Raw genomic sequence first — 23,682 nt, 5'->3', positions numbered from 1 at the left:
ACAAGTGATGTAAATATATATAGTGTGTGTGTGTGTGTGTGTGTGTGTGTGTGTGTGTGTGTGTGTGTGTGTGTGTGTGTGTGTGTGTGTGTGTGTGTGTGTGTGTGTGTGTGTGTGTGTGTGTGTGTGTGTGTGAAAGGTCAGGGTCAAAGCCTTCTGCCACACACCTGCAGGCACCCATGTGTGAATTCCTGGTGTATGCACACCCACACTCTTAAAATGTTACGTAGAGAAAGGAGTAGGAAATTGTAAATGATGAATATGATTTCACCAAAGTTTGCATCCAAGTATTCAAGTAATCACTTGCATAATATACCACAGTTTGTGTACGACTGAACAGACGGATAAGGAGACAGTTTATATTTGTTATACTTGATCTTCATCTTCACCTTCCTCTTCCATGTCGAACAGCTTGCTAATGGCTGATTACGTTGGTGGTGGGCCTGGCGATGATGGTGCCCTATAGGCCAGTGGTTCTCAACCTTTTCAGGCCGCGACCCCCAAAATAATCATATTTTAACTGGGGACCCCCCCCCCCCCCCCACCCTGACGAGCACTAAGAGTTGAGTCATTAAATTTTGTATAAGACGGTTCTATTGTGAAAATAGCAGATCTACATGCTCACAACGCCTCGCGTTGCGAGGCGTTGTGAGCATGTAGATCGGCTATTTTCACATTTTCTGCCTCTAATATTTCACAATTTGGCCAATGTTTAATTTGTCATTTTAGAGGTATTAAAAAGTCCTCAAATTCTCACTTTAGAAATGTGCAGATACCCTCTATACACTTAAACTTTATGTTGGGTTTGTTTACAGTTGAGAGAGAAAACAATGTTGCACATTAAGTTCATCATCTGGGGACCCCCCAAAATAATTTGGGGACCCCGAGTCCCGACCCACAGGTTGAGAACCACTGCCCTAGGCAACGTCTTGCGATGCCCCACCCATCCTGAAACAGCAAATGATTGTTTACCGCCATCATACCATCTTATTGCTACAACGGGTTGTAGAAGTGCAACTAAACAACTGCTGAAGCCTAATGATCACGAATGAGGAAAAGGCATTTGCCTTCAGATATGTGTGAGAGAGATAGAGGGAGAGGGGAGCATCCAACTTGATGTCAAATTAGTATAGCAATTAGTATAGCATAGTACAGTACCACTGACAGTTGGCAGTGGTATAGAGCAGTGGTTCTCAACCTGTGCGTCGGGGGGTCCCCACATGATTGGGGGGGGGAGGGGGGGGGGGGCAGATGACTATTTATCTGTGGAATTGAGTCAAACAAAATCTAATGCCTCAACTCAGTACATTCCAAGTGCTTATCAGGCTGGGGGTCCCCAGTTCAAATATGATTATTTTGGGGGTTCCCCAGGTTTAAGTATGATTATTTTGAGGGGTCGCGGCCTCAGAAGGTTGAGAACCACTGGTATAGACCAGGGGTCTTCGACGTTTTCAGGCCAAGGACCCCTTAGTTGAGAGAGAGATGAAGCAGGGACCCCCACAACCTTATCATATATTCCATATAGTTTCATTGTTGACAGCACAATCATCAGTGTATTTTGGATTCATGTCAATTTGTGTTTTCAGATATTTAACCACTTGAACCATCAATACTTAATAAACTTGACATTTCATTCTGTACTTAGTCTGCTCCTTTTCCCCTCTACACCAAAACTCTTTGCCGAAAATAGCCAATCTACAAGCTCACAACGCCTCGCAGCGCAAGGCGTTGAAAAAAGGTTCCATCACTCAGTTTTGGAGGACCCCCTGTAGTAACCCTGAGTAAGCCCTAGGGGTCCCGGACCCCTGGTATAGAGAGCAGGGTGCCTATCTTTAGCCTGAATCCTGTGCCGCAAAGTCCTTGATCAGGAGCGTAATCCACTTTCCGCAGTAAATCACAATCAAAGGACATCATCAAGGTGAGAAGATTAAAGCCTCTTTGAGCCATTGGAAACTGACAGTCTGCTTTTTGCGTCTGCTTGCGTCTGTGACAGGTATATAACATATGGTAAATCTGTAAAGCCATATGCCTATCCACATACAGTAGATTTCAATTCCTCAGAGCTTTAAACAGGGCACACAGGACCACTGGCGTATACCTAGCTACGTATGAGGTTCGAGTCCCAATCCCGCCTTTGCTGTGCGTCACTCCCCATCTCTGTCCCCCCATTTCTTGTCTATCAATAAAGGTATAACAAGGCCTACAAAGTTCTATAAACGGTCCAGCCATACGTTAGGTTTTGACCTAGTCTTGTTATATATGCATAGTGGCCTCACTGGTTTCCCGAAGCTATTCTTGAATAATGTACCGTTAATGTGGGCATCCGTTTGCCATTCAAGCAATTCACAACTGTATCACCCTGATCCAGTACCTCGGTATGATATACATAGATGCTTGTGTTTGTGTGCATGAGGCTAGGAGAGGCACATCTAGCAGTGTTTAAGTTCATATTTCAATCAATGTAGGTTGCTGTACCCTTCCCCCACCCCCTCGATTGTTGTGCCCGCCAACGTTTGGGGGAAGAAAGCCAGCGTGAGTGCCCCGAGGGCAGGTATTAAATTGCAAGAAGACAAGGGCTGCCATATGTCACCTATCTGTGCCAATTGGATCACCACTGAACTACATAAAAAACATAATAGAGCATAATCAAGACCAGGGACGTGCTGGGCCCCTGATTCAGCCCGGGAAAAAGGGTTGGAGAGGCCCTCATTGCGCGCTATAGAGAGAGATCTCGCTCTATAGCGCTGCTGCTACTCAAAGATTTGCCATTTCAGATCATGACAAGTGACAAGCCAGTGGGACAATTACATGCGTTATATTTCGTCATTGTCGGGTGGAAACCTTGTATGTCCAAAACCGTTTGTTTTGTATTTATCATTTAAAAAATAATTTAAACAAATTTGAAACTTGGAGATACAAGGTTTCTGCCCGACAGTGACGATTTACTTAGTTGGCTGCCCAGCCCCCAAAATGGAACGAAGGCCGACATTGTATTTTATTTTTTTTCCTAATGGCCGGCCTGGACCGGCTGGGAATGAACCGGCCGTTCGGGAGTTGTTCTGCTTTTCCCAATGGCCAGCACGTCCCTGATCAAGACCTCAAGAGCTGCGTGGGCCTCCTCATGCTCTGTTCCCCATGATTTGCCATTATGCTCTGAGAAAATTACACAGCTGAAAAATCAGTATCCCAAACACACACACACACAATAGGGACAGATAAGGAACAAACCATATTGAAGGCTATCTCTCTCTGAGCCTCCCATGGCTGCAGAGAGTGAATGAAGGTAATCTACAGTGAGGTTCACTTTATCTGCCCTCTCCACCCACGTTGTCTTTCACACAGTCGAAAGAAGAGAACAAAATAAGCACTGACCGTGTGAACAATCTGTGTTCCATTGGCTGAGTTGATGGTCTGATGATCTGTCTCAGCAGCACCTCACAAAGCACATGGAAACTAGCCCATGTGCGAGATGTCCCACAATAATGCCTTCTATAATTCTTACGTTTTGACTGCCAGAGAATTGAGAATTGGAATCAATCAGTGGCAACCTCAATGGCAAGTTAAAGAGACACGACGGATCGTGGTTATTTAATCATATTGTATGATGTAAATCGTGGTACAATGGGTTTTCCTCTGTGTCCGATACAGTATATATATATTTTTTTCTTTAATATTTTTATCCCACGTTTTTTGCAACCCATTTTCTCACCCAGTGCCAACTACCTAACCTGTAGTCCTGGTTTCCGCTCTCCCCCTGCCGCGCCAGGGGAATTGGGGAGCACCTGGCTGGCTATGGGGAGGTAGTATAGAAACCAGGACTACTGCATGTTTTTGTGAGGGCATCTACCCTAGGAGACACGGGGAGAACATGCAAACTCCACACAGAAAGGCCCTATCGCCAACCCCACCTATGGTGTGGGTGCTGATGACGCGGAGGGAGGAACACGCCCCCAGCGCCCCCCGGAAGGAATCGAACCCAGGGGAGAGTGTTTTCTGCTGGTGTTTCAGTCGGAGTGTATCAAAGGGTGCGTTCGGAAATGGGCACCGGGTGTGGTTAGGGGTTAGGGTTAGGTTTAGGCATAGTTTTACTGAGGTTAAGGTTAGGGTTAGGTTTGAGTTTAGGCATAGTTTTACTGAGGTTAGGGTTAGGATTAGGGTTGGGTTTAGGCACTCACTACACTGAGCACACACCCGGTGAGCATTTCCGAACGCACCCTTTGATACACTCGGACTGAAACACCAGCAGAAAACACTCTCCCTCGATCCCAGTACCTTCTAGCTGTGAGGCGAAGCGCTAACCACTGCGCTACCGTGCCCCTGTGTCCGATATTTGATGAATTGTAAATGCTTTGGCCCTCTGTGCAAGGGGCCGAGCCGTTTCTGCTCTAATAGGCTCAGACTTTGGAAGTGCATCCAAGTGTATCTGAGGGCAGTTAAATCAGTTGATGCTTATGATCTCTTGTTTTGTGTGTGCCTTCAACAAGGAATAGTTTTACCGAGACCAAATGTGGTTATATGTTTCTCTTTTACACTTCTCTTATTGATTTAAGGAATTACATTCAATTTGTTTACTGATTATATTTTGCAGTGCAGGCACTTTTATGTGAAACACATTACACCACATTTTACTGCCTGGATCAATTGTCTTCCAACTGGCTATTGTAGAGCAATGTTCAGACTGTGACTCAGTTGATACAATGCTTGGATGGTTATCGATCACTGGAATGTCCTGGGATTGACAAAGAGAGGATGTGAGCATCACAAGCGTAAAATCAACAAGGCATGACAGCATTTATGTACTATATCGTCATTGTCAGATGAAAACCTTGTATGTCCAAAGCCGTTCGTTTTGCATTTATTAAGATTAAGATTTAAACTAGTGAAAACAGCCGATCTACAAGTGCTTGTAGATCGGCTGTTTTCACTACTTTTGTGAGACGGCCTTGTATGATGAAGCAGGGCTTTACTTTGCGAAAGAACGTTCAAATTTGAAACTTGGAGATACAAGGTTTCTGCCCGACAGTGACGATATGCAGGTCACTGTGTCTTGACATATAGAAGCGTAATGGTAAGAGAAGACACAACAAACACTATGGATCCATTGTAAACGTATCCCCCCTTTGCTTGAGAGAGACTTAGATCCATATGACAGATTAGCGTGTTCAAGCCCATGGGGAATATGGCGGCCTACATCATCACCTTCTGCCCTATGATCCACTCATGGCTCACCGAAGAGCCACTTGCCCTTTAATAAGACATGAGACGTCGGTGGTAATGCCCACTTACTTTCGGGTCCCAGAACATCAAAGGCTTATCAGAGGCCGTGCATGCATGCGGCGGCGTTGCAGGCCCATACGAAATCAATTCAATGGTGGGTCAGAGGGCAAAGTGGTGTGAGGTTACTAAGCCTGGGTCTGACACTCGCTGATAGCTGAACTTTCAAGAAAGCCGCCGTGGGGGAGGGGAAGCAGGAAGCTATACAGTGAGGAATTTCGGCCATCTAGTGTGTGTGTGTGTGTGTGTGTGTGTGTGTGTGTGAGTCTGTCTGAGAGAGAGAGAGAGAGAGTATATTGTCTGTCAACATAACTTCATCACAGGTGAACTCCTATACCAGGGGTTTTCAAACCTTTTTGACTCAGGGCACCCCGGCATTCCTATTCTAGGGGGAAGGTTCACTAAATAGAGCCGATCTACAAGCTCACAACACGTCACAATGTGACGTGTGATTTTTGGTGAAGAGAGTTGCCGTAGATGGAAAAAGAACTCGTCAAGTACAGTGCAAATCAGGTCTGTTTTACTAAGCATAGTGAAGTGATATTGATGTAGTGATATTGATGAATTTCAAATATCAAATTATCTCGCGGCGCCCCTGGACTGGCATCATAGCACCCCAGGGTGCCCCGTCACCCACTTTGAAAACCCGTCCTATACTGTAACTGGCCTCAGATCACTGATCGCTTTGATTGCCCTTCATCAATCAATCCATCCAGCCAGCCAGCAGGCCATCAAAAGGCCAATCAAGGTGTTATGTGTAGGTCTAAAATAGTCTTACAATATGCCGTCTATGATGTGTATGCTGTCTAAAATATATTGCTTCACCCTTGTGCATTAATGTGCACAGCCAGGGTGAAACAATATCGGTAACAATGCAGTAATTTGATTTGATTTGGGGGCCACGTTAGGTGTTGGAATTGATTTTATGATCTTATGAAGTCATTAGTACCTTGTCAAAAGAAAGAGTTGGATAGGAAACCCAAAAATGCCAAGATGGAGCTTAACTGAATTGGTTCAGATTACGAGCTACTTCACCACAGGATATTTACAGTTCATTCAGATTATCTGGTAGCACGGCAAAACCCAGAGGCCCCTTAACCTCTTGACGCCAAACCTATTACTTCCAGATCCTCACAAAGCGCAAAAGAAACAGGAAGTAGTCTATTTAAGGAAGGTTGGTGTGTTACATTTGCCGTGCCAGAGAATAATATCTCTCAGTGTCAGACGTCAGCAGGGACGTGCTGGGCCCCTGATTCAGCCCGGGAAAAAGAGTTGGAGAGGCCCTCATTGCGCGCTATAGAGAGAGATCTCTCTCTATAGCGCTGCTGCTACTCAAAGATTTGTGACAAAGTGACAAGCCAGTGGGCCAATTACATGAGTTATATTTCGTCGTTGTCGGGTGGAAACCTTGTATGTCCAAAACCGTTTGTTTTGAATTTATCATTTTAAAAATGATTTAAACTAGTGAAAACAGCCGATCTACAAGCACTGTAGATCGGCTGTTTTCACTACTTTTGTGCAAACAGTTTAATTTTTACTTTTGTCCCAACAGTTACATTTTTTCCTAATGGCCGGCCTGGACCGGCCAGGAATGAACCGGCCGTTCGGGAGTTGTCCCGCTTTTCCCAATGGCCAGCACGTCCCTGGACGTCAGTATTCATAGTGACAGAGAGGGGACAAGTGCGGGCCCCTTCTACTGCTATCTGGCAGCGGGCACCCTTCTGGCATGCAGATGTGTCAAAACTAAGTGATGCCGTCATCTGCATTTCTCTCCGGCCTGCGCCTAATAGAGTTAGTTCAATTTGGAAGGGAGATAGCTGCAGACACGTGTGCATTTGACATTCGGCTGACGGTTTATCTCCGTGGCAGCAGTTGGCAGTGAAACCGTATTCTCCGCAGCTTCCACTTTTAGCTCAGGAAAGGGGGTGACAAGTTCAACGGCTGTACAGCATGAAAGGGTCGGGACCAACAGCGAGCAACAGCTACAGTAGTTAAACAGGTCATTTAACCACATGGATCCTAGCATCCCTATTCTATTCTATAAACCCAGAGTGAGCTTGTAGATTGGCTACTATCTGCAAATACATGTATATTTGGTGTAGAGGGGAAAAGAATATAGCACTGTGGTGGGAACAACACATTAAGTGTATAGGGTTTAAGTGGCTAAAATAACAGACCCGAACTGCACGTCTCAGACTATGGGGCTTTTAAGCCGTGACATCATTTTGTAGTCAGACCTCCAAGCAGATTTATTGTCAATATCTGTCCCTCGCTATTTCAACAGATCCGAGAAAAAATAACGACTTAAGTATAATTCTAACACTTTCCTTTCAACAACAAAGAGAAGAAAAATTAGTAAATAGTAAAAATAGTAAAAAGATTTTTTGGGGGCAAAAGTTCTCCTCTGCCTACAAAATGATGTCAGACTTAACAGCCCTTAGCTGCTGTCGTGAGAGCTTTTCAGAGAAATCACATGAGGCGCCGTTCATTTGAAATGGAATGTATATTTTCAGAGGTATGAAAATAGATCTCACACATTCAAAACAATCAAGCGGACAGACTGGACACTGTAAAGGGCACAGCCAGGAGAAGTCAGTATGAGGTGATGATGGCAGCATTGAGGCATGTGTTTCGGAGAAGCACTGCTCCAGTTGTATTCAATAAAGGGCACAGCTATCACTCCGCTCGTGCTGTGACGATGACATGGAGACATGTGACAGGGTGGTGATACACTGGCCCGAGTTTATAGTCGCCCTGCAGACGGGCAGCCAGGGACGTGCTGGCCATTGGGAAAAGCGGGACAACTCCCGAACGGCCGGTTCATTCCCGGCCCGGTCCAGGCCGGCCATTAGGAAAAAATTTACAAATAAAATGTCGGCCTTCGTTCCATTTTGGGGGCTGTGCGGCCAACAAAGTCGGGCAGAAACCTTGTATCTCCAAGTTTCAAATTTGTATTTTTTTTTTTCGCAAAGCAAAGCCCTGCTTCATCATACAAGGCCGTTGCACAAAAGTAGTGAAAACAGCAGATCTACAAGCACACAACGCCTCGCACCGCGAGGCGTTGTGTGCTTGTAGATCGGCTGTTTTCACTAGTTTAAATCATTTTTTAAATGATAAATACAAAAAAACGGTTTTGGACATATAAGGTTTCCACCCGACGACGACGAAATATAACTAAAAAATAATAAAAATGAGGGCCTCTCCAACTCTTTTTCCCGGGCAGAATCAGGGGCCCAGCACATCCCTGCGGGCAGCACATCCACCAGTAGGAAACCACACGTGCGGGACAGAGCAGAGCATCAGACACTTTTCTAATGCACGAACGCAGACATAATTGATGTGAATGCAGACATTTCGTCATCTTTATCGTGCCTGGTGGGAATGACACTTTACAGAACGGTTTTCATATATCGTCGTTGTCGGAGGGAAACCTTGTACGTCCGAAACCGTTCGTTTTGTATTTATCATTTAAATAATGATTTAAAATAGTGAAAATAGACGATCTACAAGGACACAACGCCTCGCATTGCGAGGCGCTGTGTGCTTGTACACTGATGACGGCCTAGCCGAAACGCGTCTGTTTGCCTGCTGCTGCTGCTGCTGAAATTTCATTAAAAAAGACTTGTATACCTGACATTGTGAATGCGGATTATAACTTTTTACATTAGTACGATGAAGCAGGGCTTTCATTTACGAAAAAACGTACAAATGTGAAACTTGGAGATACAAGGTTTCTGCCTGACAGTGACAATATGCAAGCGAATAATCTTTTTTTTTGTTTTAACACTGACTTCTGTCAAGACTGGTTGCCTGTGTATCACCACATTTAGGGGAATCACACATAGGGATGGGACGATATGAAAATTTCATGTCACGATTATTTTTGACCAAAGAAATTGTGATTTACGATATTATCGCAATAATCCGAAATATCCCCGACATCCATTATCCTGGGGGCGGAACGTTTGCCACAAAAATAGCAGATCTACAAGCTCACAACGCGCCGCAAAGCGATGTGTTGTGAGCTTGTAGATCGGCATTTTTTTGGGCAAAGAGAGGAGTGAAAAAAAGACTGTATCAAGTATCTCATTTTCCGGTCCTTTTTACCAATTATAGAGGGTTTAAATGGTACCGGATATGCAGCTCGGCAAATAAAAGGTGAATTGATCCCAGTGCATGACGGAGGACGATTTCAAGATACATTTTAACCTCCACGATATGATTATTGTGAGTGTTTTTTTGTTTTGTTTTTTTATCACAAAAGATTATCGTCCCATCACTACTCACACATTATCTGCAGTTTATCTGTATTCATTCTCTACATTCTTCCTTCGTTTCAGCTCAGGAGGAGCTGGAGAGCTTTCACGGATTTAAGACTCAAAACAAAAGCAAAAGGAATAGTCTACATAAGTAACCAACTCTGGTTGTTGGTGTGGTATACTGTACACCAGGTCTCCCCAATTAGTTTTCCCCAAGGGCCGAATTATGTCTAGGGTACCAAGCCGAGGGCCACAACATTGCAGGGGGCGACGGTGGCGTTCCCACTACTCCAGCGACAGTACAGATATCGTCGTTGTCGGGTGAAAATCTTGTATGTCCAAAACAGTTCGTTTTGCATTTATCATTTTAAAAATGATTTAAACTAGTGAAAACAGCCGATCTACAAGCACACAACGCCTCGCACCGCGAGGCGTTGTGTGCTTGTAGATCTGCTGTTTTCACTACTTTTGTGAGACGGCGGTAGATCTGCTGTTTTCACTACTTTTGTGAGACGGCTTTGCGAAAGAACGTACACATTTGGAGATATGAGATTTCCACCTGACAACGACAATATACTAGTGTTGTTGCTGCTCTTATACCACCATTATTACTGGGGTTGGTGGGGGCCTGACAGTAGCCCCCCGCGGGCCGCAAATGGCCCACGGGCCGCCTATTGGGGAACCCTGCTGTATACAATTGAAAAATGTAGATGATATACTGCAGCTATTAATCAAACAAGCGATCAAATAAAACACATATAGCTCATTTGGGTATTCCATCATATCTGCACAGTTTAAACACTACACAATAGAGGAAAGATAGGAGTCTTTGGTTCAATTGAAAAATGATAACAATGTGTTTTAAGGACACAATTCTCTGAAAAGGAAATCTAATCGTATGGATGTGACTGAAATGAGCAACTAACTACATTCAATCCAAGTAACACCACTAGGCTTATTTCCAATGGAATTTGTTCTATATAACATAGGATATGAACCTCCAGAGCATATACTTCCAATTGACAACCATACATGTACATTCATCATCAATGACACAACACCTTGATAAAAAATATATACACATCTAATAAATAAGAGATATACCGTTGCACGTTGAAATACAAGGGTTTTCTCATGCTTTGTACATCAGTCTGTTTGTGTTTTTGTTTCGTTTCTTTTTTAAAGAAGTCTATATTTGAAAAAAAGGGGGGAAAAAAGGGGAATCGAGGCGAAGGATGCTGATCTCTTGAAATCACTAAATGGAAGAGGTGTTTCCTGGTAGATGGTTCTTCTCGGTTGTGATGAAGCGACGTGGTGGAGATGCAGCCGGGTTCAACGTGGATCCCCCGCTGGATGTCCAATTAGCCTGTGGATGCACAATCAATTAACACTGACAGCATGAACAAGACCAACAAGGCACGCACACAAAGTCTCCAATAAACACATATCGATTGCATTACATAGGAGCTATGATGACATGAAATCGCCACTAATGTTACCCCTTCACACCAACATTACAGGGTTGCTACTTAGCCTACTAATGCAGCCACTAGTGCAGAGGTCTTCAACAGGGGGTCCGGGACCCCTATGGGGTCCTCAGAGTTACTACAAGGGGAGGCCACAAAATGTGTGATAGGATCATGTTTTTTACATTAATCACTGGAACCCTATAGCATCCCTATAGTGGAATATTAGCAAAAAAATAGCAGATCTACAAGCTCACAAGCTTGTAGATCGGCTATTTTTTGGCACAGAGATTTGGTGTAGAGGAACAAGAGCAGACTAGTAGGTATTGACAGTTCAAGTGGTTAAATGTATGAAAATACACATTAATCCAAACTACACAGATGATATACAGTGCTGTCAAACAAGTCTAAGCTGTATAAGAAATCGATGAACATCTGCAACACAATGTTATACTGATATGTAGTAGCTCTCTCTCAGCTAAGGGGTCCTTGGCCTGAAAACGTTGAAGACCCCTACACGAGTGTGTTATGTCACGTACTTCAGCTAGTGAGCGAATAGGCTCTAACATCTGGGAGAGCAATAAGCAACGTGGGAAATTTCGGGTGACAGCATTTTGAAGTGTGGATGTAATAGCTGGCCGCGTAATTCTAGGAATTAAATTAGTCAAGGTTACATTTGAATATTTACTTATGCATTCAATCTTTCGTTGCAGATTTATTATACATGCAGGATGAATGCATAACACAAGCATGTAAGGAAAGAACGGAACCAATGTCATCTTAGCTGCCTTTCCCCCATCAACACCGCGCGTAAAAAGCCACGGTGTTTGGGTAACGAGAGAACCCTCGTCAAAGATCAAACGGTGCCAGGGAATGAATATCAAAGCGATTTTCTCGTGGGGGGGATTTTCACCTCTGTGGAGGATAAAGTGGGGGCCCAAGAAAGCCGAGGGGAGAGAATGAGATCCATGTCGGACGTCTTACCGCAAATGGCGAATGTCCAAGCAGCAGCAGCGGCGGCGGCGGCCAGGCGGCGGCGGGTCACGCAACGTTCGGCGAGCTGCGGACCATCTTCTGTCCCGGGATCTGCACCACGAGCAGGTGCTGCTTCTGCCTGGTCGACTTCACCGCCAGGATGGCCTGTCTGTTCTTGTACTGCACCATCTGCAAAGTTATCTCCGCGTTCCAGCCCTCGTCCTGCGGGCACCTGAAATCTATCTCCTTGCCCTCCGTCATGACCACGGTGAAGTAGACGTATTTCCCTTTCCTCTCGACGCAGTCCACGGTCTTCATGTTGGCAAAGTGCAGCTCCTTGATCTTGAGTCCCGCGTCGCCCCCTCCTCCGCCGCCGTGGTGCTGGTGGTGCGGGTGGTCGTGCTGCTTGGGGGGCAGCAGCAGCACGCCGTCCTCGGTGAGCACGCAGTGCTTCTTCTTCCACAGCTGCAGCAGCCCGTCGCTGCGCTTCTCCAGGAGCCCCTCTTTGAAGACCTTGCCTCCGTTGTTCTCCAGCATCCTAACGTAATAAACGCCGCCCGTCGCCGCCGGTCCGCTCCTCCACCTCCTCAGGAAACAACAGCACCGTGAACGCGTCCTCTTCTGGATTATCCTCCCTTCTTCCCTCGCCCAGGCGAAGGCATCGGACGATGCGGGGATGGGGATCACTGCGGTCGGTGGGAGAGGAGAGCGGTGGTCTGTCTCTCTCCGTGTGTGTGTGTGTGTGTGTGTGTGTGTGTGTGTGTGTGCGCGCGCGTGCAGAGTGAACGATAAAAGCCGGAGTGTGTGTGAAGTGTTCTCTCCTCCTGCAGTCAGTAGTCAGTCAGAGCAGCGCTGTGTGGAAGTGGTAGTGGCTGCTCGTCTCATTGTGATTGGGGTTTTGTGGAGCCCCCCCTCCCCCTCCTCCCTGTGACATCCACTGGTCTCATGTGTCAGCGCGGGGCCTTATATACACACTGAACACTGAATTGCGGTGGTCGCAGGGGCGTCATTTGGGTATGGCAGGGGTATGCAGCTGCCATACCCTGGGTCCAGGGGGGGGGAAATAAAAGTTACTTTTAAATATAAATCCATGAATGTCTCTTTGTCTATCTGTGCTGGTTATTATGTTGTTAAATTACAGTAAAATAACTACAAATGCAACATTTAACAAAATGGTCACTTGACAAAATGGTATATTCCCAGGTTCCGCAGGTCAGCTGCACAGGTGCAATGCATTATTGTTAATTGTGGCACGTTTACTAACATGCCAAGTTTAGCTGCAATTGAACAGCCTTTCCAGGCTGCCATATCCAGCCCAAGAAGAAACCGTAGAAACAGGGAAAAATTGAATGTACTTCTTAAAATTAATGTATCATGCCTGTTGCTAAGGTATGGCAACATGACTGTCATGTTGCCATACCTTAGCTCATGTTGCCATACCTTAGCTTTTTCTGAACTGATGCCTCTGGGCTCTGGTGGTGGTGTGTGTGGAAGGGCCTTTCAATGTCACTGCTGAGCCTCCGTGAAGTTGGCACCCCAGATGAAAACAAAATAAATGGTGTCATTCTTTAGTGCTGGATTTGTGCTGAATTGTGCCGTACATTTTATAATTTGTGTTGGTATCATTATTCTATTCGAGATATTCTACACACCACCGCTGTACTGATGTCTGCTGCTATGTTCTACTGCTGCTCTACACCGCCCTCTAAAGGTCAAACCCTGTACTGCTGCTAATTCATAACATATCAATATTTATATATATATATAAATATATATAAAAACACAATTGATGATTTCAACGGCATCCAGCAGTAAAGCATGAGACCCCTTTTTCCCCGATTTGGAGCCAAAAAAGTGGGGGTGCAAGGCTCAGCAAACCTATAACTTAAAATATCTAAAAAAAATATACCAGCACAAATTATAAAACTTATGGCACAATTCAGCACACATCCAGCACTAAACAATGATACCATTTTTATATATTTTTTCATCATACCGACTTCACGGAGGTCACAGACTAACTCCTTTCGGAAGCTCAGGGCTTCTTAAGCCGTGACATCATTTTGTAGTCAGACCCCCCGCTGGTGCCAAGCAGATTTATTGTCAATATGGGCAGTGCTGTGTCCCTCGCTATTTCAAAAGATCCGAGACGAAAATAACGACTAAAGTATAATTCTACCACTTTCCTGTCAACAAGAAAGGAAAAAAATGCTTATTGTAAAAAGATTCACGGGCGCTGGTGCCTCGTTGGCACCAGAAGTTCTCCTCCGCCTACAAAATGATGTCAGACTTAAGCCTCTATCAGAGTCCAGGGTGAAGAGCTATTCACCTAAAGTGAGAAAATAAGTGGAGGCCATCATAGTCAGTCACGGTGAAGTCCTATTCACCGTGACTGACTGGTCTAGATCGACCAATCAGTCAACGGGGTGAAGAGCCTATCTGTCTGAAAGTAAAAACAGAGAGATGTGTCGGGACTCGCGGTGGAAAGCTCTTCACCGCGAGTAATGACGTAACGTTGTAGTTTTATGACTCAAAAAGACTACACAGCGGTGGAAAGCTCTTCACTGCGGTACCGACATCTGATAGGGGCTTTTAGACCGGTTTCTTGTTTACAAACATTGAGACTAAATGCACAGCTGAATGTATCATGTAATCAATTCCCACCAATCCCCAAACCTGTTGTTTTGGGGAGCGCTGCATGGTTTCAATTTATTGGCTAATTTTGGTACCGACCCATCAGTGTGACGTGGACCAGAAACCCGTCTATAGCTCCTCCGAGATGAGGTTCCTCGGTGTCAGCTGCCCAAATGAGATTTCTCCTGGCGAATGTTCGCCACGATGACATGATTCTTACCTTCTCCACACACCGTATCCAAAAAGTAAAGGACGTTTTAGTGTCTCAGATGTATAATTTCTGAGCGATGGACTGAAACAAGCGTTTAAATCGCTGTTTTCGTCAACCTGTGGACAGATTTTCCCACAAATACAATTTTACAGAATCAGTAATGCGCATGCGTGACTGGCCACTAATCTGTGTTCCCAGAACGTTTCTCCATCAAGCTGTTGGGACGAGAAAACTGGCCAGTCCGACTAAAACAGCGATTTAAACGCTTGAATTCAACCCACCGCTTAGATTTTCTCCGCCGCTCAAAAATACATACACACAAAAATACATCTGAGAGACACTAAATCGAACTTTGCTTTTTGGATAGGATGTGCGGTAAAGGTAAGAATCATGTGAGCGTGGCAAACATTCGCCGGAGGAATCTCATTTGGGCAGCAAACGCAGAGGAACCTCATCTCGGAGCGGAGGAGTGGTTTGGAAAAGGATTAAAGGAGTAGTTCACCCCTAAAATGACTTTTTTTCTATTGATTACCCATGCCATGGAGACTAGAGTTCAATATTCTTTGGTTTTTGTCACATTCCTAAGAAAAAAATTTGATTCGAGTAAATTTAACCCCATTGATTCCGGATGGGGACCCGTTTCGAAACGGGTCCCCATCCGGAACGAATGGGTGTACATTTATTGTTATCACATTTTTGTCTTAGGAATGCGACAAAAAACTAAAAATATTATTGAACTCTAGTGTCCATGGCGTGACTAATCAATAGGAAAAAAAAAGTCATTTTGGGGGTGAACTACTCCTTTAAGTAACAGCGGGGACTGGGAGGATAGTTAGGAAGTGATATGAAAAAAAGATAATTTATTGTAAAAAAAAAAAGAAAAGAAAAAAAGAAGAAAAACAACAACTATACATTCTTATTCTGACCACCAGCAGAGCTCAGAGTTCATAACTCCGCTCCACCTCAATTGAATGGGGCTTTTAAGCCGTGACATCATTTTGTAGGCAGAGGAGAATCTGCCCCCAGAGCATTTTCTGTCCCTCGCTATTTCAACAGATCCGAGACAAAAATAACGACTAAAGTATAATTCTAACACTTTCATTTCAACAACAAAGAGAAGAAAAATGTGTAAATAGTAAAAATAGTAAAAAGATTCACGGAAACTGGGGGCAGAAATTCTCCTCTGCCTACAAAATGATGTCATACTTAACAGCCCCATGTTGGCGCCTTATGAGCCACCCAGGGTGGAAAAAGTACTCACATTTTTCGTAAAATTATCAATACTGCAATTAGCCGGGGACCCAGTCACCAAAATGGGAGAGGATCTGTGATGTTCTGCCGTACTTTTTATTTCCGTTTTATCTATTAGTTTGTCAATAAGGTCCACAGGGGTCATGGGGCATGTGAAATCAAAATTTCGGCACCCCAAAACTGTGAAAAGTGGAAAATCACTTTTCACAGTTTTGGGGGGCCGAAATGTTTGGGGGCCCAAGGAATGTTTTTAATGCAAAACAAATGCTTGCAATGGATTCAGAATCATGAAGAACCCTTAGTTTGACCCCTCACATGCTAGGGGAGAGCCTGCACGATTGTAACGTTTTTCACATTTCAATATTTTACTCAGAGATTTTACCTACATAGCCAATATTTTCAGGCAAAGGACCTACACATGTCTGCTATCATAAACCACTTCAAGTTTTTCATTTTATAAAACAGGTCATGAGTTATTAAACCGAAAGTGGACGCTGTTCCAATGTTACATTTGAAGCCCACATGGGATTAATTGTAACAGCATGATTTACAAATGTAACACAGCTAAAGAAACGCATTAAACAAATCGTTTTTAGTTTAAATCAATTATATGTCATTCAAGCAACTCTTTTACATTGTTTTCATACCAAGGATGTGATAAGATACTATATCATATGCAAGGAAAATATTAAATATTACCAGATGTACCAGTTCGAGCGTTTAGTGAATTCCTTTGGGAAATACATTGATTACCTAAATAAATAGCAAGTTTGATTAATGCAACACGTTATACATCCCTAATCTGACTTAACATAACCTGTAATTGAATGTCAGCTGACTGAACACAATATTGGCCAATATGTCAAATATGTCAATATGATATTATCATGTTAAATGTTACAATTGAACCGATTTGGCACCCCTGCTTTGACGTTGCCTACAGAACAGAACTAACATGCATAGCATGTTAAAACGATGTAAACTAATGAAGAACAGATACATGCAGACAACCCTCTAGATTATATCTCAGCAACATTAAAGAAAAGATTTGTGGACCAAAGATACTCAAGGTGATTTTTTTACGCATTTTGCGAAATACCAGTTTGTCTGCAATAACTCGGTCTAGGCTGGATGAAAATAATTCTTACTTCCTGGAGAAGTTCATTACGGCCCTGGTCACATACTGATGTGATGACGTCATTGACCAATCAAGAGATAATGTGCTTGTTACAATTATGAAGCGTTACAAATGAGGCGGCTCTCCCCTAAGCAGATCTTTTTAATTGTTTTAATATTTCTAGTGAAGTCAATGAGACAGTGAATATACAAATGGCCATAACCTTTTTCGCGATGTTTCCGGCAGAGCAGGCCTCTCATTCTGTGGACCTTAATGACCAAACTAATAGATAAAACAGAAATAAAAAGTACAGCAGAAAATCACAGGTTCAACCCTATTCCTTGAGCTTTTGGGCTTGTGGGTCCCCGACTAAATGTAGAAATACTCTGTTACAAGTAAAAATCCAGAATTCTTGAATAAAAGTATTGGCATCAAAAAGAACTTACAAGTACCAAAAGTAAAAGTACAAAATGTTTGAAAATAGCTGATCCACAAGCTCAAAACACGTGAGCTTGTAGATCGGCTATTTTCAAATGGGAGGCTCTCTCCATTCCGACATGTCGCCACTCCGAAATTGACTTCTTATTGTCGGAGTGGCGACACTCCCATGGGGGTTCGGTTTAGGGTTAGGGTTAGAGATAGGGTTAGTGTCATGTCGGAGTGGAGAGATGCACTCTTTTCAAATAGCCAAGGTCTAAAATAGGCCCAACTGGTTTATGTATATTTTATCATTTCATTTATCAGCAAAGTAACTACAGTTTGCAAATAAATGTAGTGGAGTAAAAGTACACAATATTTGGTTCCGAGATGTAAAGTGGAGTATAAGTAAAAGAATTGGAAATTGGAAATACGCAAGTACATTACAAATACCTAAAAATTGCTTAAAGGAGTAGTTCACCCCAAAATGACTTTTTTTTTCCTATCGATTACTCATGCCATGGACAGTAGAGTTCAATAATACTTTTTGGTTTTTGTCACATTCCTAAGACAAAAAATTGATTTGAGTAAATGTACCCCCATTGATTCTGGATGGGGACCCGTTTCGAAACGGGTCCCTATCCGGAACGAATGGAGGTAAATTTATTGTTATCACATTTTTGTCTAAAAAACAAAAATTATTGAACTCTAGTCTCCATGGCATGACCAATCAATAGAAAAAAAGTCATTTTGGGGGTTAACTACTCCTTTAAGTAAATGTACTTACTTTACACCACTGAGCCACAGACATCTATAATGCACAGAGTATCATACATTAGACACATGTCTAGTCTATATATGCCACAGGCACAGACTATATAGGCTTACATTAAATATTAAATACAACTAGTCTTGTCATCATATGAATGCATACAAATTATGCAAGTAATATAGCGCCTATACCTGGGGATTAATTAACTGTGGTTCCAGTGGATGTAAATGCTGTGAAGTGCCCTTTGTTTTGGACTGAATCAAGTGATTCCTGACAATCTTGAGTCCGTTAAAAAAAAAAATTTCTGGCCACTAGAATCCCCAGAGATAGCTTGGATCACAAACATTGATCTTGGAGAGTTGGAGCTGAATAGGCTATGGGCTAATAAGGGTAGTTTCAGTTTTCAGTATTAACCCCTCATTAACTCATATGCTGCCATTTAACAATACCGTCGTACTCTTTAACTGCCATTCGTCTCCATAGACTTCCATGTAATTCATAGTGCACGGATCATGCACACCCATGCCTAGATAATGCACCACGTGTGTCCACATTGCTCACAGCTTTCAAACAAAAAAATCCGAATGGAAATCCGTTCAGGCATTCATGAGATAGCAGCCATTATGTTTTACACTGTTGTGAGCTTGGAGGTCTGCTACCTGAGTTGTATGGGGGTTGTTTGGGGGTTAAACAAGCAATTTCGCGATCGCTATCATGCCTACTAACGTTTTTGGGGTCCCAAAACATTTTTTGAAAAAAAAAAAAATTTGATTTTTTTTTTCTTTTTTTTCAAAATGGCGGAAATTCTCGGGTTCCTCGGGCGTGGCAGGGAGGGACATCGCGAAATTCTCGGGTTCCTCGGGTTTGGCAGGGTATGAGTTAATATTGTTCCACTATTGCAGTGGTTCTCAACCTGTGGGTCGGGACCCCCAGAGGGGTCCCAAATTATTTTGGGGGGTCCCCAGATGTATAGCTTAATGTTAACATTTTCTCACTCAACAGTAAGAAGACCAACATACAGTATAAGTGTATAGAGAGGGTATCTGCACATTTCTAGTGCTCGTCAGGGTGGGGGGGTCCCCAGTTCAAATATGATTATTTCGGGGGTCGCGTCCTGAAAAGGTTGAGAACCACTGCGCCACTGAATAGCCTGCTGCAAAAGTCAAGTAAAGATTGATAATGGGCCTAAAAATGAATCACAGACCTAAACAGCAAATATTTATCTACATACATTCTTAACTGATCAGATAAATAATCCAACAAATCTCCATTTATAAATTATCCAATTAAAATTATTTAACCACAAACTCACACTCAAAATAATGAACCACAACAAACCACGTTGAACCAATTTATTCATACACGAACAGTTATTGAGTACATTAGTATTTTTAGCATAGCATTTTGCTTTGACAACAGCTGCTCAATAAAAGGAGCCAAACAGAATCCTGTTGCGTCCTTCCAAAATAAAACAGAAATTTTGAGTTCTCCCGTCTCCCCTGACAAATTTGTAAAGTACCCTGGCTCTCCACTAGGGGCGACAGCGAGAGGGCTGCCACTGGAAATGATGCTGTCCAACACAACCCGACATGAACGGTATACAACTAAAAGAAAAGGCATAAAGGATGCAGTGGGTGGGTGGGGTTTCGCTACTCTTCCTTCACAATCCAACCCCCCCCCTCCTCTCGCCGACGTTTTTAAGTATTGCTCAGACATGCTTCAGTGTGGCCTGCTGGGTAGAAGGGCGGGGGGAGGGTATGACCACGGAAAAGACTGGATTTTGACTCCGTTCCTTCACAGTGATAGAAGTGAAACACGCACTCGGTGTGCAGACCGAGGCGGTGCCATGTGACAACGCAGTCTTGCTTCAGTCTTGTGAGTCAATAATAAAGAGCTTTAAGGGGGGGGGGGTTAAAACAAACAGAATATTATCACACCCAGTGTGAAGTGAGTGGTGCCATTTATGAGTCGAAGCTGTGCCAATGTGACCCTTGCAGTACAAAACGGACACCAATTGAACCTAGAACAGTCCGGAACAGCGGGACAAACGCACAAAGCCAGATGTAGGAGCGGCGTTAGCGACGCTCAAAATCTACACCAGATGCTTCAATTTGGACCCTTCATTTCACTGCGCTACATCTACCAGAGCCCGTTCCTTAACCAGTGCTTTTACAGAGGGACCAAATGTGACCCTCCCCACGTTAAGGTAACACACTAAAGGGCTTGATATACTTTGTTGCATGCGGTTTCGCGCACCAAAAATAGCAGATCTGTAGAAGTCAAAATACCCCCGGCGGGACAGGGAGGGAGGGAGGGAGGGCGGTGTGACCACGTTTGATTACATCCGTCAAACAAAGTGCTGCTCTTGTGACATGATTTTTGCACAGGGAATACTTGGGGAACAGCTAACCGTCCACAGAGAAGACACCACTGGTACGACCACGCAGTAGTACAAAGTGCTATAGAAAAAAGACAACAGTCAAACGCAACTGCAGGCCTACAGTGTGTGAGAGAGAGAAGCCTCAAAACAAAAAAAACATCATGGTGGGCTTGGTGGCCCCCTACTGGCCAGCCCTCAAAACGTAGTCTCTCATCACCTTGTCTAAAAAGAATTCTCTGGAATGTTAAAGAGAGTCTCCTGACTGGGCCACAACAAGCCGCGCGGGGCGGAGGTGGTGGTGGTGGTCGTGGGGCGGGTGGGGACCTCGTCACAGATGAATGAAGTCAAGAAAGACAACGTTGGGCAAAGGGGGAATGCAGAGTGGCAGACTTCATCCTTGCTCAGTTTAGCAGCGCCAACACATGGTTCCGTTTCGTTTAAGGAGTCGGGGCCTGTTGAGCCGGATAAGACGGACCCTTCCGAGAGGAATTATTTACTTCCCATGCCTGCCCAGTCTGCTTATACTGGAATGTATCAAGAGTGGAAAGTAGTTCAATAATGATGGCATAAGAGGTGGTCCAAAAAGAGAAAACAAGAGCTCTAAAAATGTCATACACTGCAGATTAGATTAGCCAGAACTGCAGGATGCAACTGTTCACACGTCGGGGTACCCCTCTCTTCTCTACAACCCCAAACCCTTCATTGCTGTGACAAGTGCTAAAGACCCTGCTAACAACCAAAAGTACTCACTTTCAAACTTTTTTTTTTTTCCGACTACGGTAACCTGGAACTCTGTAGCAGGAGGGGTGGGGGGTGGGTGAGGTATTGGGCTCATTTGGAGTTGCCGCGTTGCAGTCTAATTCACAGCTGTTGTCTAAGAGCAAACACAACAAAAGACTTCACGAGAACCCAAACTAGTTTAGCAGTGAGGGAAAAAAAAACAGTCATGCTTTTTTTTTAAGGGAAGGGTTCTGCTGTCTAACTATTGTACAGGAGGGTCTAGTAAAATACTATGCATGTCGAGCCTCTGCTCCCAGTATATTATCATGAGTTTTTTTGTAACAAAAATCTTCAAACCTTTTTTTTTTTTTCTTCAAATTATTTCTTCTACCAAGAAAAATACAAAACATTATAAGGCGTAAGTAACTATGTTTTTTTTTCCTTTTGGTTGTTTATCATCTTTTTTTTTTCTTCTTTTTTCTTTTTTTTGTTGAGAGAAGCTGTTACAGTGCAGTTGATCCTCAAGGCTGTCCAAGGGTGGGGGGGGGGGGGATGTTGAGTGGTGGTGGTGTTTGGGGGGGCAGGTTTCACTGCTGCTTGCACTCGGCCGGAGGGTTTGCATCCTTCTGCAAGAGACCGCAGAGATATGGAAGAGAGCATTGGTCAAGTGACACCAATCCACATCCACAGTTACAACACACTCAAAACATCTCAGTCAAACATAAGAGCTGGGAACTAGAGCCCGACTGATAAGTGATACAGCCGTCTGACCGATATATATATAGTATATTGCAGGGGTCTTCAAAGTTTTCAGGCCAAGGACCCCTTAGTTGAGAGAGAGATGAAGCAGGGACCCCCAGATTCCATATAGTTTCATCGTTTGACAGCACAATCGTCAGTGTATTTTGGATTCATGTCAATTTTTTTTTTTTTTTCCAGATATTTAACCACTCGAACCGTCAATACTTAATAAACTTGACCTTTCACTTTAACTAGTCTGCTCTTTTCCCTCTCTACACCAAACCTCTTTGCCGAAAACAGCCGATCTACAAGCTCACAACGCCTCGTTGTGAGCTTGTAGATCTGCTATTTTTGGCTTAAGTTCTCAGAATATGGACACTAGGGTTCAAGTTCAGGTTAATATACTGTAAAAATGGAGGGGGAAAAAATCTATCACACACAGATTTGATGGACCCCATGTAGTAACTCTGGGGACCACCTAGGGGTCCCGGACCCCCTGTTGAAGACCCCTGGTATATTGCAATGTGCATTTCAAGCCACTTTCAAACTGGCATCTAAAATTGTCAAGTTATCAAATATTGTCAAAAGTAGCAGATCTACAAGCCCACAACATTTTGAGATGCATTCTGAGCTTGTAGATCTGCCATTTTCCAACAATGTGTTAAATCGTTTATTATCCATCAAAAAGTCATCTTTTTTTAATGTATTTGTTTGCCTACAATGTCCTTCAATAGATCAATCCTGGTCAAAACATGGGTGGTTGAAGATCTGGCATCAGTCGGGCTCTACTGGGAACAATCAGAAGCCATGCCACTGTGCAACACATTCAAAGTGACCAAACCATGGTCCTTGTCAGGATAGGAAGAGAAAATATATATCAGTTTTGGGGCTTTCCCAGAGTATGCCTCAAGGACAGAATGGCCACAATATAACCTGTTGTCATAATCAGGGTGTCCACAAGGGGGGGAAAGTGGGACTGAGTTACTAGGGCCCAAGGTGGAGGGGGCCTTAATTATTTTATACTTTAGCTATTGAAAAATAGCAGATGTACAAGCTCACAGCACGGCACCGAGTGCCACGCTGCGAGCTTGTAGATCTGCTATTTTTTAAAAGCCGTGAAAATGTGTGCAAATCTTTGAATACGTGTATTTTTCAAGCAAACAATTGTTAACTCAAATTTTTCTTCTGGGGGTCCCTGGAACTAAATACTTTTGAGATGGGGGTCCGTGGCCAAATGCATATCATTTTGGGGGTCCTTGACATGAAAAAGTTTGGGCACCACTCATATAGAAGGATTTGAAATATTCAAAGACTTTTCACGATTTTTCAAAAATAGCAGATCTACAAGCTCGCAGCTTGAATATCTGCTATTTTTCAATAGTTAAGGGCCCACAGTGAATCCTTGTACCCAGGGCCCAGAGTTTTGTGCGACACCCCTGGTCATAATCAGGGATGAGTTTTGGCC

At 43.7% G+C, this 23,682-nt stretch overlaps 2 protein-coding genes across 3 annotated transcripts in view; both read right to left on the bottom strand.

Annotated features, from left to right (window-relative positions):
* Nucleotides 1-12,040: 12,040 nt before the first annotated feature.
* Nucleotides 12,041-12,511, bottom strand: phlda1 (pleckstrin homology-like domain, family A, member 1; the record flags this gene model as incomplete). Its single annotated transcript, XM_080754228.1, has 1 exon — nt 12,041-12,511. One exon carries the CDS (start codon nt 12,509-12,511, stop codon nt 12,041-12,043), a length of 471 nt encoding a protein of 156 aa, XP_080610354.1.
* A 7,203-nt stretch (nt 12,512-19,714) lies between these two features.
* Nucleotides 19,715-23,682, bottom strand: part of nap1l1 (nucleosome assembly protein 1-like 1) — a 50,507-nt gene continuing 46,539 nt past the window's right edge. For both annotated transcript variants that reach the window (XM_080754699.1, XM_080754700.1), the window contains exon 15: nt 19,715-22,102. In XM_080754699.1, coding sequence (XP_080610825.1) covers nt 22,064-22,102 — 39 coding nt within the window. In that variant the 3' untranslated portion in view covers nt 19,715-22,063. The remainder of the gene's footprint in view (nt 22,103-23,682) is intronic.

Source organism: Nannobrachium achirus, assembly GCF_963921795.1.
Source record: "Nannobrachium achirus genome assembly, chromosome: 23".
Taxonomy (NCBI): domain Eukaryota; kingdom Metazoa; phylum Chordata; class Actinopteri; order Myctophiformes; family Myctophidae; genus Nannobrachium; species Nannobrachium achirus.
Note: the sequence above shows the minus strand (reverse complement) of the source record. Positions and strands in the feature narration are given on the sequence as shown.